This window comes from Nematolebias whitei, chromosome 15 (genome assembly GCF_014905685.2).
Source record: "Nematolebias whitei isolate Nwh7 chromosome 15, NemWhi1, whole genome shotgun sequence".
In the NCBI taxonomy this organism is placed as follows: Eukaryota; Metazoa; Chordata; class Actinopteri; order Cyprinodontiformes; family Rivulidae; genus Nematolebias; species Nematolebias whitei.
Window position 1 is genome coordinate 37,336,811 of NC_056512.1, and position 15,364 is coordinate 37,352,174.

The window sequence follows — 15,364 nt, forward strand, 5'->3', positions numbered from 1 at the left end:
CCCTAAAGAATCTGTTTCTTCTTTAATCTTAATCCCTAAAGAATCTGCTTCTTCTTTAATCTTAATCTGTAACAAATCTGTTCCTTCTTTAATCTTAATGCGTAAAGAATTTGTTTCTTCTTTAATCTTAATTTATAACAAATCTGTTTCTTCTTTATTCTTAATCTGTAACAAATCTGTTTCTTCTTTGTTGTTAATCCCTAAAGAATCTGTTTCTTCTTTAATCTTAATCTGTAAAAAAATATGTTTCTTCTTTAATCTTAATCTGTAACAAATCAGTTTCTTCTTTAATCTTAATCTGTAACAAATTCATCCATCCATCCATTATCTTTTACCTGCTTCTTCCATTTTCGGGTCACGGGGGTCGCCGATGCCCATGTCCAGCAATCACTGTGTGAGGGGCAGGGTGCACCCTGGACAGGTCTCCAGTCCATCACAGGGACACATAGAGACAAACGAGACAAATAAACATTCGCTCTCTCACTCACACCCAAGGACAATCCAGAGCCACCATTCAGCCTAACAGACACGTTTTTGGTCTGTGGGAGGAAACCGGTGTACCCAGAGAAAACCCACGCATGCACGGAGAGAACATGCAAACTCCACCCAGAAAGACCTGTAACAAATCTGTTTCTTTTATAATCTTAATCCCTAAATAATATGTTTCTTCTTTAATCTTAATTCTTGAAATTGGTTTCAAGGTTCAGTGCTTGGACCAATACTCTTTACCTTGTACATGCTTCCATTAGGTAATGTTATTAAACAGCATGGGATAAATTTTCATTGTTATGCTGATGATACACAGTTATATTTGTCCATGAAACCCAATGAATCCAATCAGCTACTTAGACTACAAGCATGTCTTAAAGACAATAAAACCCTGGATGACCCTAAATTTTCTGTTTTTGAACACAGACAAGACTGAGGTTTAAGTTTTTGGACCTGAGCATCTCAGGAATTAATTTTTCAGTGTTTCACCTCACCTTGCAAGGGAGGCCTCCTTGGATGGCATTAATCTGGCCTCCAGCTCTAATGTTAAAAATCTTTGTGTTATTTTTGATCAGGACATGTCTTTTATCCCCCACATTAAAAACGTTACTAGAACCGCCTTCTTCCACCTGCATAATATCACTAAAATTAGAAACATCTTATCTCAAAATGATGCAGAAAAATTGATTCATGCATTTGACACGTCTAGACTGGACTATTGCAATGGTTTGTTATCTGTGTGTCCAAATACTTCTTTAAAAAGTCGTCAGTTGATCCAAAATGCTGCTGCCAGAGTCTTAACTGGAGTTAGTAGGGGCGATCATATCTCTCCAGTTTTAGCTTCTCTCCACTGGCTCCCTGTCAAGTACAGAATAGAATTCAAAATCTTACTTCTAATCTACAAAGCTCTCAACAACCTAGCTCCATCTTACTTTGTATATTACAAACTTTATTGGTCCATATTTTCCTAACAGAGCACTTCGCTCTCAGACTGCAGGCTTAGTCGTGGTCGAAACAGATGGCCACTTGTCCTGAGCCTGGTTCTGCTAAAGGTTTTTTCCTTATGAGGGAGTTTTTCCTTTCCACTGTCGCCTTCATGCTTGCTCAAGATGTGAGTTCTGTGATGGAGTTAAATTCAAAGCAGTCTGCTCCTCAGATAAATAATGTTAAATTATTATTTTATATATGAATGTTTCTGTTCAGTGCCCTGAGATGACTTCTGTTGTGACTTGGTGCTATATAGATAAACTGAATTGAATTGAATTATTTGATCATAATCCCTAAAGAATCAGTTTCTTCTTTAAACTTAATCCCTAAGAAATCCTTTTTTTTCCCCCCCAATCTTAATTCTTAATCAATCTTCTTCCTTTCCACAGTTTGGAGGAGGAGAGCAATCAGCGCGGAGTTGCGGTGAAGCGAGTTCGGGAGTTGGAGATGATACTCTCGGAGCTTCAAGAAGACCTGGAGGCAGAGAAGATGGCGAGGGCGAAGGCTGAGGTGGCTCAACGGGACCTGGGGGAGGAGCTAAACGCTCTGCGCTCCGAGCTGGAGGACAGTCTGGATACCACCGCAGCCCAGCAGGAGTTACGGTCAGTGAAGGCCAACAGAAACCATGAAAATGTCCTCTGATGAGCTACAAGTTTCTGTAAACGTCCTTGTTTAGAGCAGCTGTTTCTACAACTGTCGATAAAGTCCTAGACTATTTAGGCTGAGAGCAAAAATCTTGAACAAAAACTGTTTTATTTATATTTATTATTATAATGATTATTAATATTATTACAAAAAAAACAACGTGTGTCCAAAACATAGTTTGAGTTTGAGTTTAACTTGATTGAACATAGTATAATAAAATAATAAACAAAGTTAACAACAAATCCAACATTTTTCAGTCAGGTCATCTGGATAGTTTCTTTTTTTTGCCGAAACGTTTCGCCTTCGATCCGGAAGGCTTCATCAGTCCAGGAAACACACAGCAAAACTGATTATTCCCCCAACAGCTTACTCCAAAGTGTAACAAACCAGTTATGTTGGTGCTAAGATGGTCTCTTTGTCACGCCCCCTCCTCCGTTGCCGGCCCTCTTCCTTGTTGACAGTCGTGTCAAACTTGTTAAAAACAACAAAGGCAAATAGTTTCAGCACAAAAAAAAGAAACTGTCCAGATGACCTGACTGAAAAATGTTGAATAAACAAAGTTATATAAAAACAAAGTTGTATGAAAAGTTCTTCAGAAACCCGACATAGATAGCAGTGTCATCTGCGTAAACGATGATGTGGGGGGCTGTGTGTGCTGATTGTGATGTTGATAAGTGAGTTGTGTTTTCTTGTTTCAGGGCGAAGCGTGAGCAGGAAGTGTCCATGCTGAAGAAAGCCATGGAGGACGAGAGCCGGAACCACGAGGCCCAAATCCAGGACCTCAGACAGAAACACAGCCAGGCGGTGGAGGAGCTCACCGAGCAGCTGGATCAAGCCAAGAGGGTCCATTTACTAAAAAATACTTGTCTGTACCTTTTATTTTACAAACACTCAACTTTTTCACTCATTCAACTCCATCTTTCTTCAAACAGGTGAGGTCCAATCTGGAGAAATCCAAACAAGCCCTGGAGAAGGAGTCGGCAAACCTGAGTTCAGAACTTCGATCATTGGCCAGTTCCAAACAGGACGTGGAGCACAAGAAGAAGAAGATGGAGGCTCAGCTGAACGACTTAAACTCCCGCTTCAACGAGGGCGAACGGCAGAGAAAAGAGCTCGAAGAGCGGGTCTCCAAGACGACTGTGAGTCAAAACATACTTCTGGAGCCACGGTCAGGGTCATTCTGACAGGTTCTTGAGTGCATGGATGGATGATGGATGGATGGATGGATGGATGGATGGATGGATGAACTAAAACTAAAACTGGAGAGATATGATCTCTATGATCTCTCCTAATAACTCCAGTTAAGACTCTGCCAGCAGCATTTTGGATCAACTGAAAACTTTTTAAAGAAGTATTTGGACACCCAGATAACAAACCATTGCAATAGTCCAGTCTAGACGTGAAAGTGCATGAACCAGTTTTTCTGCATAATTTTTAGATAAGATGTTTCTAATTTTAGTGATATTACGCAAGTGGAAGAAGGCGGTTCTAGTAATTTTTTTAATGTGGGGGATAAAAAACATGTCCTGATCAAAAATAACACCAAGACTTTAACATTAGAGCTGGAGGCCAGATTAATGCCATCTAAGGAGGGCGAAAGACTGGAAAATGTATTCCTAAGATGCTCAGGTCCAAAAACTAAAACCTCAGTCTTGTCTGTGTTCAAAAGAAGAAAATTTAGGGTCATCCAGGTTTTTATGTAGCTGATTGGATTCATTGGGTTCATGGACAAATATAACTGTGTATCATCAGCATAATGAAAATGTATCCCATGCTGTTTAATAACATTACCTAATGGAAGCATAAAGTAAAGCGTATTAGTCCAAACACTGAGCCCTGAGGAACTCCATGACTAACTTTGGTGTATGATGAATCAGAATCAGAATCAGTTTATTATCGCCATGTCAATGAACGAGGTTCACAAACTAGGAATTTGCTTCGACATAAGGTGCGAATAGTAGTAAGTAAAATAAAGTAAAAATTAAGTAAAAATGAGAACATTACACAAGACATAAGCCTGTGTACACCCACAAATAAAGTAAAATTAAAAACATAACATAATCATATGTACACCCATACAATAGAAAACAATAAAAAAGCTTCGAAAACAGTACAGATGGAGTATTCAGTTATAATACAGATGTAATGTGACCAAAGCAGACATTATGAGGTAGCATTATGAGTGTTCAGGAGTCCAACAGCAGAGGGGAAGAAACTGTTCTTATGGCGGGAGGTTCTGGTCCGAATGGACCGAAGCCTCCTGCCTGAGGGGAGTGGTTCAAACAGTCCGTGTGCAGGGTGAGCAGGGTTAGCTGTGATCCGACCTGCTCACCTCACAGTCCTGGAGACGTACAGGTCGTGGAGGGATGGAAGGCTGCAGCCGATCACCTTCTCAGCTGAGCGCACAACGCGCTGCAGTCTGAGTCTGTCCCTGGCAGTGGCCCCGGCGTACCACACCGTGATGGAGGAGCTGAGGATGGACTCGATGATGGCCGTGTAGAACTGCACCATCAGCTTGGCCGGCAGCTTGGCCTTCTTCAGCTGTCGCAGGAAGTACAGTCTCTGCTGGGCCTTCTTGATGAGGGAGCTGATGGTTGGCTCCCACTTGAGGTCCTGGGTGATGGTGGTGCCGAGGAACCGATAAGAATTTGCAGTGGTGATGGGGGTATCCTTACAGGTGAGGGGGGGCAGAGGGGCTGTGGCTTTCCTGAAGTCCACAATCATCTCCACTGTCTTCTGGGCATTGAGTTCCAGGTTGTTGCTGCTGCACCAGGTCACCAGCCGGTCCACCTCCCTCCTGTATGCAGACTCATCACCGTCCGAGATGAGCCCGATGAGGGTGGTGTCATCTGCAAACTTAATAAGTTTCACAGAGTCATGGCTGGAGGTGCAGCAGTTGGTGTACAGGGAGAAAAGCAGGGGGGAAAGCACACAGCCCTGTGGAGATCCTGTGCTTATAGTCCGAGTGTCCGAGACAGCTCTCCCCAGCCGCACGCACTGACTCCGATCTGTCAGGAAGTCTGTGATCCACCTGCAGGTGGAGTCAGGTACATGGAGCAGGGAGAGCTTGTCTTGGAGCAGAGCAGGGAGGATGGTGTTAAATGCGGAGCTGAAGTCCACGAACAGGATCCTGGCGTAGGTTCCTGGGGAGTCCAGGTGCTGCAGGATGAAGTGAAGAGCCATTGAAGCTAGTGAGCCAGTGAAGATTCATTATTTACATTTACAAATTGGAATCTATCAGATAAATATCACTTAAACCAATTTAGATCTGTTCCTGTAATTCCAACATCATATTCAAGTCTCTGTAATAGAATATTATGATCAACTGTATCAAATGCAGCACTGAGGTCTAACAGGACCAGTGTAGACACCTGTCCATTGTCAGAGGCCATGAGAATATCGTTAGTAACTTTCACCAGTGCAAATTCAGTGCTGGGGTGAGCTCTAAACCCTGACTGAAACTTTTCAAACAGATTATTTCTTTGCAGATGATCACGTAACTGACGAGCAACTATTTTTTCTAGAATTTTTGAGATGAAAGTTAGATTAGATATAAGTCTATAACTGGCTAGGATTCCTGAGTCAAGGTTATGTTTCTTAAGTAAAGGTTTAATTACTGCAGTCTTAAAGCTCTGTGGTACGTAACCATTCATTAGAGACAAATTAAGCAGATCGAAGACATAGTTATTAATTAAGGGAAATACCTCTTTAAACAGTCTGGTTGGGGTGGGATCTAGCAGACATGTAGATGGTTGGGATGAAATTATTATTTTTGACAACTCAGAGAGCTCAACGGGACAAAAACAGTTCAACATAAATCAGGTTCTAGTGACATTTTTAAAGTTGTCTCATCTGACACAGAACCAGAGGTGATACTGTGAATGTTGGTTTGAATTTTTTCCCTAATTGAAACAATTTTATTTATAAAGAATCTCATGAAGTCATCACTGCTTATAGTTGTAAGGACACATGAATCAACCGAGATAGGATTTTTCATTAGACTAGCTATGGTACTGAAAAGGAACCTGGGGTTAACAATAAAGTCTATGCTCAATAATCCAGGTATACAATCCAACATTTTTCAGATAGGTCATCTGGACAGTTTCTTTTTTTTGTGCTGAAACATTTCGCCTTCGATCCGGAAGGCTTCCTCAGTCAAGGAAACACACAGCAAAACTGATTCTTCCCCCAACAGCTTACTCCAAAGTGGAACAAACCAGTTTTGCTTGTGATAAGATGGTCTCTTTGGTACACCCCCTCCTCCATGGCCGGCCCTGGTAGTAGTAGTAGTAGTAATAGTACTAAAGTATCAAATGTTATTAAAGTAGTAGTAGTAATAATACTTAATTATTAAAGGTGATTAAAGTAGTAATAGTACTAAAGTATTAAAGGTTATTTAAGTAGTAGTAGTAATAGTACTAAAGTATTAAATGTTATTAAAGTAGTAATAGTACTTAAGTATTAAAGGTGATTAAAGTAGTAATAGTACTAAAGTATTAAAGGTGATTAAAGTAGTAATGGTACTTAAGTATTAAAGGTTATTAAAGAAGTAATGGTTCTAAAGTATTAAAGGCATTTAAAGTAGTAATAGTACTAAAGTATTAAAGTTGATTAAAGTAGTAATAGTACTAAAGTATTAAAGGTTATTAAAGTAGTAATTGTACTAAAGTATTAAAGGTGATTAAAGTAGTAATAGTACTAAAGTATTAAAGGTGATTAAAGTATTAATGGTACTTAAGTATTAAAGGTTATTAAAGTAGTAATGGTTCTAAAGTATTAAAGGTGATTAAAGTAGTAATAGTACTAAAGTATTAAAGGTGATTAAAGTAGTAATAGTACTAAAGTATTAAAGTTGATTAAAGTAAACTGCTGATGACAGAAAGATCCTAAAGATTAAACTTAAAACATCTGGATCTGTCGTCTTCTTCTCCAGATGGAGCTGGATAGTGTGACGAGTTTCCTGAACGAAGCTGAGGGAAACAACATCAAGCTGAGTAAAGATGTCTCCAGTCTGTCTTCTCAGCTTCAGGACACTCAGGTTGAAGGACATGTCTCAGTTTCATCATTTATACTCTGATATTCCTAAACCTTCTCACGATCCACTCATCTCCTCCTCCAGGAGCTGCTGTCTGAGGAAACCCACCAGAAGCTGAATCTGTCTGCACGTTTGAGGCAGATGGAGGAGGACAGGAACAGCCTGATGGAGCAGATGGAAGAGGAGACGGAGGCCAAACGGTCCATGGAGAGACAGGTGTCCAGCCTCAACATGCAGGTGTGTCCTGATGTCTGAAGACCTGGACATAGAGCTGACTTGTTTATTCAGATACTCAAAAACACTTTCTGCCTGTTGGTCTCTGAACTCAGAATGATTTAAACAAGAAGACAGACACTTTGATATCAGTCACGTTACTTAAAGCAGGCAAAACATGTCCTGTAAATATTTAAAAACAAACTTTACAGATGGGGAAATCTGAACCAGAACATTTTGAACTTCCAACTCAAGAATTCAGGAAGTCTAACATCCTCAGTTGTTCTTTTAGTTTTCCAGAATTAAAACTCTTCGAATGACAAGATTTGTCATCAATTCCTGTTTTTTATGTTGAAGGACCGATTGCTCAATCCAATTCAATCAATTCAGTTTATTTATATAGCTCTAAGTCACAACAGAAGTCATCTCAGGGAAATAAACAGAAACATTCATATATAAAAATAATAATTTAACATTATTTGTCTGAGGAGCAGACTGCTTTGAGTTTAACTTCATCACAGAACTCTCATCTTGAACAAGCATGAAGGCGACAGTGGAAAGGAAAAACTCCCTCATGAGAAAGAAACCTTTAGCAGAACCAGGCTCAGGACAAGCGGCCATCTGCTTCAACTGGGTGGATTTGGTAGGAACAGATACACAATGGCAGATCAAGAATCACGTTAAGATAGAAATAGTATCAAATGGAAACTATTCAATTTTAACAATTCATTTAAGGAAATGAGGTCAATTTGTCCTCTAGTAGTCTAAGCCTATAGTAGCATAACAAGCCAACCCTAACTATAGGATTTATCAAAAAGGAAAATCTTAAGCCCAGTCTTAAAACTGGACAATGTGTCAGCCTAACGGACAGAAACTGGAAGTTGTTTCCACAAGAGAGGAGCCTGATAACTGAAAGATCTTTCTCCCATTCTGCTTTTGGAAACTCTATGGACCACGTGTAAGCCTGCAGTCTGAGAGCAAAGTGCTCTGTTAGGAAAATATAGAACAATAAGATCTGTAATATAAGATGGAGCTAGGTTGTTGAGAGCTTTGTAGGTTAGAAGTTTTGTTATTATTTTTCATTTTAATCACTTGTATTATCTGGTTGTATGATTGTTTTATGATGTGTACAACTTTTATTATGTGACTTTTAATCATTTTAATAATTTTTATTATCTAACTGTATGATTCTTTTGTTGTGTGTACAGCACTTTGGTCATGTGGGTGTTTAAAGTGCTTTATAAATAAAGCTGGTATGGTATGGTATGGTATGGTATGGTATGGTATGGTATGGTATGGTATGGTATGGTATGGTATGGTATGGTATGGTATGGTATGGTATGGTAAGAGTTTGAATTCAATTCTGGACTTGACAGGGAGCCAGCGGAGAGAAGCTAAAACTGGAGAGATATGATCTCTCCTACTAACTCCAGTTAAGACTCTGGCAGCAGCATTTTGGATTAACTGAATATGTTTTTAAAAAGTATTTGGACACCCAGATAATAAACCATTGCAATAGTCCAGTCTAGATGTGACAAATGCACAAATCAGTTTTTCTGCATCATTTTTAGGTAAGGCGTTTCGAATTTTAGTGATATGACGCAAGTGGAAGAAGGTTCTAGTAACGTTTTTAATGTGGGGGATAAAAGACATGTCATCAGCATAACAATGAAAATATATCCCATGCTGTTTAATAACATTACCTAATGAAAGCATATACAAAGTAAAGAGTATTGGTCCAAGCACTGAGCCCTGAGGAACTCCATGACTAACTTTGGTGTATGATAAAGATTCATTATTTACATTTACAAATTGCAATATATCAGATAAATATGATTTAAACCAATTTAGAGCCGTTCCTGTAATTCCAACATCATATTCAAGTCTCTGTAATAGAATATTATGACCAGCTGTATCAAATGCAGCACTGAGGTCTAACGAGACCAGTGTAGACACCTGTCCATTGTCAGAGGCCATGAGAATATCATTAGTAACTTTCACCAGTGCAGATTCAGTGTTGTGGTGAGCTCTAAACCCTGAATGAAACTCTTCAAACACATTATTTGTTTGCAGATGATCATGTAACTGACCAGCAACTGTTTTCTCTAGAATTATTGAGATGAAAGTTAGATTAGATATAGGTCTATACTTTGCTAGGATTCCTGAGTCAAGGTTATCTTTCTTAAGTAAATATTTAATTACAGCAATCTAAAAGCTCTGTGGTACATAACCATTTATTAAAGACAAATTAAGCAGTTATTAATTAAGGGAAATATGTCTTTAAATAGTCTGGTTGTGAAGTGATCTAGCAGACATGTGGATGGTTTGGATGAAGCTATTATTTTTGAGAATTTAGAGAGCTCAACATGACAAAAACAGTCCAAATATAAATCAGGTAGTGACATTTTTAAAGTTGTCTCATCAGACACAGAACTAGAGGTGATACTATGAATGTTGGTTTGAATTTTTTTCCGTAATTGAAACAATTTTATTTATAAAGAATCTCATGAAGTCATCACTGCTTATAGTTGTAGGGATACATGAATCAACAGAGATAGGATTTTTCATTAGACTACCTTTGGTACTGAAAAGGAACCTGGGGTTATTTTTATTCTCATCAATTAAAGATGAATAATATAAAGTTCTAGCTTTACGGAGTGTTTTTTTGTACGTTATCAGGCTATATCTCCAGGATAAGTAAGATTCCTCAATGTTAGTAGAGCACCATTTTCTTTCTTGTTTTCTAGTTGTCTGTTTTAAAGTATGTAACTCAGAATTGTACCAAGGAGCTCATCTCCTCTGATTGATTAATTTCATTTTCAGTGGAGCAGCTTTATCGAGTGAAGTTTGCAAAGAGGTTGTAAAATTATCAACTAGATGATCTAAGTCACTGCTCTCTGATGTATTATTCTGCAAGACGGAGGACAATGATGGAAGAAAATCTTTAAATTTGGTTACAGTGTTTTCTGATAAGCACCTGGTAATATTAAATTTACTCTGTGACTGTGTAGTAATTTAATGTAAACTCAAATGTAATTAAAAATGGTCATACACAACAGAATTTTGAGGAAATATTACTAAGTTATTAATCACAATGCCATAGGTTAGAACTAGGTCATGGGTGTGATGATGAGAATGAGTAGGTGCTTGGACATTTTGGGTAAAACCAATTGACTCTGTTAAGTTTTTAAAAGCTATGCTTGAGCTATCACTTTCAACATCTACGTGAATATTGAAATCACCCATTATTATGACTTTATCAGTATTTAGTAGTAAGTTAGTTAAGAATTCTGAGAATTCAGACAAAAACTAAGCATAGGAGCCTGGTGGACGATATATAACAACTAGTGAAAGTGGCCATTCTGTTTTCCATTTAGGATGGGATAGACTTAGAGACAGTGACTCAAAAGTATTATAACTACTAATTGGTTTAGCATTAATTAATAGTCCTGGCTGATAAATAGAAGCTACACCTCCGCCTCAACCAGTTGTTCTAGGAACATGAAAATTTAAATAATTAGGTGGAGTGGATTCATTTAGGCAGCACGATGGTGCAACTGGTAGAGCTGCTGCCTCTCAGTGAGCAGGTCCCCAGTTCAAATCCTGGTCCAGTGGCCTTTCTGGGTGGAGTTTGCATGTTCTCTCCGTGCATGCGTGGGTTTTCTCCGGGTACTTTGGTTTCCTCCCACAGACCAATAACATGCATGTTAGACTGATTGGTAACTCTCAATTGTCCCTAGGTGTGAGTGAGAGAGTGAATGGTTGTTTGTCTCGTTTGTCTTTATGTGGCCCTGTGATGGACTTGCGACCTGTCCAGGGTGTACCCTGCCCCTCGCACAGTGATTGTTGGACATGGGCACCAGCGACCCCCGTGAACCAAAATGGAAGAAGCGGGTAAAAGATAATGGATGGATGGATGGATAGATGGTTAATATTTTTTACAGCTGATTTTTAGTTTATTTGATTGGAGCTGTGGGTGAGTTGGGACTATTTCAATGGGGTTTTGGGTGGGTAATGAAAAAGCAGCAGAGAAGTGTGGAGGACTACATCCCTGCTTCCTGGACTGATTTCTAGACTGGACCGTTAATTGTCAACAATCTGGATGTCCAACTGAATCAGCTAAGTTTTTAGAGAGAAGTGCTGCTCCACATCAGGTGGGATGGATTCCATCTCTCTGCATAAGACTGGGTTTTATCTAAAATACACTCCAGTTGTCTACAAATCCTACGTTGTTTTCAGAGCACCACCTGGACACCCAGCGGTTGAAAGCCAACATACGTCTAAACATGTCATCGATGGACAGGTTGGGGAGGGGGCCGGAGAAAACTACGGAGTCTGACATTGACCTTCAACATAAAAAACATGAGTTGTGCTTTAGCACAGATTAATCTGTATCTAGGAGGAAAAGTAAGAATGCCAGCTACTGAAGTTAATCTCATATCCTGAGACAGGAAATGGTTCTGACAGGTTTCTGTGAGAACTTGTCTCAAAGGGACTTTTTGCTTTAGGGCTCAATGAAATTTGGTTTAGTTTTTCTGAACAAACTGCGAGTGTCATTGAAGAAAACTGAGTAATCACATAAGGCATTCTCCCAGGATCTGTGCTCGTTCCTGTTTTATCAATGAATTAAAACAGGAACTGAATCCAAACAGAATCCATTTATATGCTGTTGATGCTCTGGTTTACATGCTAGCATCTGTTTCTGAATCCATCTTCTGCAGGAAGCTGCACCTCTCGTTCTTCACCTCTTTAAGATTAAAGTGAGACTAAATTAATATGTGAACAGAGTTTATTGAGTCAGTGTGTGCTTGAGACAAGATCTTTGATGGTTTTGCTCTCACTGTGCTGCTATTGCACCTGTTTCCAGCTATCTGACCACAAGAAGAAGCTGGATGAGCTGTCAGCGACAGTAGAGCAGCTGGAGGAAGGGAAGAGGCGCCTGCAGCGTGAGCTGGAGGCGGCTGTCGGCGAGTACGAGGAAAAGGCTTCAGCCTACGATAAGCTGGAGAAGAGTCGTGGGCGTCTTCAGCAGGAGCTGGAGGACGTCCTGATGGACCTTGACGCCCAGAGACAGCTGGTGTCCAACCTGGAGAAGAAGCAAAAGAAGTTTGACCGGGTGATTACACGTCGGCTTTAGAAGAAATGTTTTGTTTGTTGGTGAAATCAGTGTAGGGATGGATGAAAAGATAGTCACTCAGTCAGTCGGTTATAGTTAGTAAGTTATAGTCATTCAGTCAGTTATAGTCAGTCATTTATAGCTAGTGAGTCAGTTATAGTCAGTCAGTCAGTTATAGTCAGTGAGTCAGTTATAGTTAGTGAGTCAGTTATAGTCAGTCAGTTATAGCAAGTCAGTCAGTTATAGTTATTGAGTCAGTTATAGTCAGTCAGTTATAGTCAGTGAGTCGGTTATAGTCACAGTGAGTCAGTTATAGTCCGCCAATCATAGTCAGTCAGTCAGTTATAGTTAGTGAGTCAGTTATAGTCAGTCAGTCGGTTATAGCATCAGTCATAGTTAGTGAGTCAGTTATAGTCAGTCATTCAATTACAGTTAGTGAGTCAATTATAGTCAGTCAGTTATAGTAAGTCAGTTAGTTATAGTTAGTGAGTCAGTTATAGTTAGTCAGTCAGTTATAGTTAGTGAGTCAGTTATAGTCAGTCAGTCATAGTCAGACAGTTATAGTTAGTGAATCAGTTAAAGTCAGTCAGTCAGTTATAGCAAGTCAGTCAGTTATAGTTAGTGAGTCAGTTATAGTCAGTCAGTCAATTATAGTTAGTGAGTCAGTTATAGTCAGTCAGTTATAGTCATTCAGTCAGTTATAGTCAGTCATTTACAGTCAGTCAGTTATAGTCAGTCAGTCAGTTATAGTCAGTCAGTTATAGTTAGTCAGTCAGTCTGTTATAGTGAGTCACTAAGTTGTTTCTACAGATTAAAATCATGAATCTTGTGGGCTTGTAATGTTTTTGGCTGAGCTGCGTTACATATGAACATTAAATCACCGGTCTTTTAATCTGTGGTTCGATTTCTCAGTCAGTCAGCTGGTGGCTTAGGGATGTTTTTCTGTCCAGTTAAAGGCATGTTCCGACAGCTTCAGGTCCCACCATCAGGCCAGATGCTGAGTCAACAACGATGAAGTGCAGCAGGAGAGAAACCTGGTTCTGGAGGGAATGTTGATGCTGCTGTGATTGCTTCTTATCTCGTGTTGTTCAGATGGTGGCAGAGGAGCGAGCCGTGTCATCGAAGTTCGCAGAGGAGCGAGATCGAGCAGAGGCTGAGGTGAGGGAGAAGGAGACCAGGATTTTAGCTCTGACCAGAGCTCTGGAGGAGAAACACGAGGTCCTGGAGGAAGCAGAGAAGACCATGAAGGCCCTCCGAGCTGAGATAGAGGATCTCGTCAGCTCCAAGGACGACGTGGGGAAGGACGTAAGGATCCAAGCGCTGAGGGAAAGATTCTCTCTGCCCGGTGTCTGGAGACAGAAGGAGCTGATGTCTGATCATCTGTTCAGGTTCATGACCTGGAGAAGGTGAAGCGAGGCCTGGAGGCCATCGTGGAGGAGATGAGGATGCAGATGGAGGAGCTGGAGGACGAGCTGCAGGTGGTGGAGGACACCAAGTTGCGTCTGGAGGTCAACAGTCAGGCTGTGAAGGCTCAGCATGAGCGGGAGCTGCAGGCCCGTGAGGAGATGGGCAAGGAGAAGAGGAAGCAGCTCCTCAGACAGGTGGAGCTCTGCTGCTGCTCCCACGGAGCTTCTTCGGCTCTGACTTTACAATTCACTTGTATTAACACATGAACACCGTCTTACCTTTTCCACTTCAGGTGCGTGAGCTAGAGGCGGAGCTTGAGGAGGAGAGGAAGCAGCGAGCTCAGGTGTCTGCCGCCAAGAAGAAGCTGGAGGGAGAGTTGAAAGACACGGAGGAGCAGCTGGAGGCCACCAGCAGGGGGCGAGAGGAGGTGCTGAAGCAGCTCCGCAAAGTCCAGGTCTGTACACACACACAAACAGACACACACTGAAACACACAGACAAACACACACACACTGAAACACACACACAGCATTAGTTTGTTACCAGGTAACGAGGATGAAGACGTCTGATTGGTCTGTCTGAAGTCTCACCTGCTGATGTTTGCTGACCTCCTCCCAGGTGCAGGTGAAGGAGCTCCAGAGGGAGCTGGAAGACTCCCGTTCAGCTCAGAAGGAGGTGGTTTCTGCAGCCAGGGAGTCAGAGCGCAAATCCAAGATGATGGAGGCAGAGATGGTCCAGCTGCACGAGGTCAGAGGTCCACCGGGTCAGAAGCATCATTGTTCACATCAGGCGTTGGTCTCTAAGAGGGGGTGTGGTTTGAAGTGAAGACAGGTTTTTGTCTAACATTAGTCTCCTGCACACGTCTTCTTCTGTCCAAGATGGAGGCGTTCTTTCCACAGAGGAGCTCTACAGCAGCTGACAGGAGGAAGAATAACCGCTGTGGAAGTTCTGACTCTTGGTTCTGTTTCTTCCTGATGTCCTCCAGATGTTGGCAGCTGCCGATCGAGCTCGGAAACAGGCGGAGACGGAGAGAGACGAGCTGTCGGAGGAGCTGAGCACCAACTCCTCTGGGAGGTGCGTTGCTGCATGTGTCTGTCAGGAGGAGGTAAGGGGAGCTCATGTTTGTTTCTGTGGATCTGCAGGTCTATGATGTTCGACGACAAACGGCATCTAGAGGCGAAGATCAGTCAGCTGGAGGAGGAGCTGGAGGAGGAACAGGTGGCCCTGGAGAACCTGAATGAGCGTCTGAGGAAGAGCCAGCAGCTGGTACATTCAGGACTTTACTTTGTGACGCAGAGCTGAATGATTTATTGATCCGATGATCCAAAAATACAAATATTGGTTGATCATGTAACCTCTGACAGAACAAAAGGACAAGAACCAAGCTACAGCTTTCTGACAGAATAAAAGAACAAGAACCAAACTACAGTTTTCTGAGAGAACAAAAGAACAAGAACCAAACTACAGCTTCCT

General features: G+C 41.0%; 1 protein-coding gene across 11 annotated transcripts in view; it reads left to right on the top strand.

The window, feature by feature from the left end:
* Positions 1-15,364, top strand: part of LOC119421059 (myosin-11-like) — a 50,093-nt gene that overhangs the window by 33,654 nt on the left and 1,075 nt on the right. For all 11 annotated transcript variants that reach the window (XM_037688451.1, XM_037688454.1, XM_037688453.1 and 8 more), the window contains 12 exons: positions 1,866-2,078; positions 2,820-2,964; positions 3,054-3,260; positions 7,055-7,159; positions 7,241-7,393; positions 12,237-12,485; positions 13,578-13,790; positions 13,874-14,086; positions 14,185-14,346; positions 14,510-14,638; positions 14,877-14,965; positions 15,034-15,157. In XM_037688451.1, the coding sequence (XP_037544379.1) occupies positions 1,866-2,078; positions 2,820-2,964; positions 3,054-3,260; positions 7,055-7,159; positions 7,241-7,393; positions 12,237-12,485; positions 13,578-13,790; positions 13,874-14,086; positions 14,185-14,346; positions 14,510-14,638; positions 14,877-14,965; positions 15,034-15,157 (2,002 nt within the window). The remainder of the gene's footprint in view (positions 1-1,865; positions 2,079-2,819; positions 2,965-3,053; positions 3,261-7,054; positions 7,160-7,240; positions 7,394-12,236; positions 12,486-13,577; positions 13,791-13,873; positions 14,087-14,184; positions 14,347-14,509; positions 14,639-14,876; positions 14,966-15,033; positions 15,158-15,364) is intronic.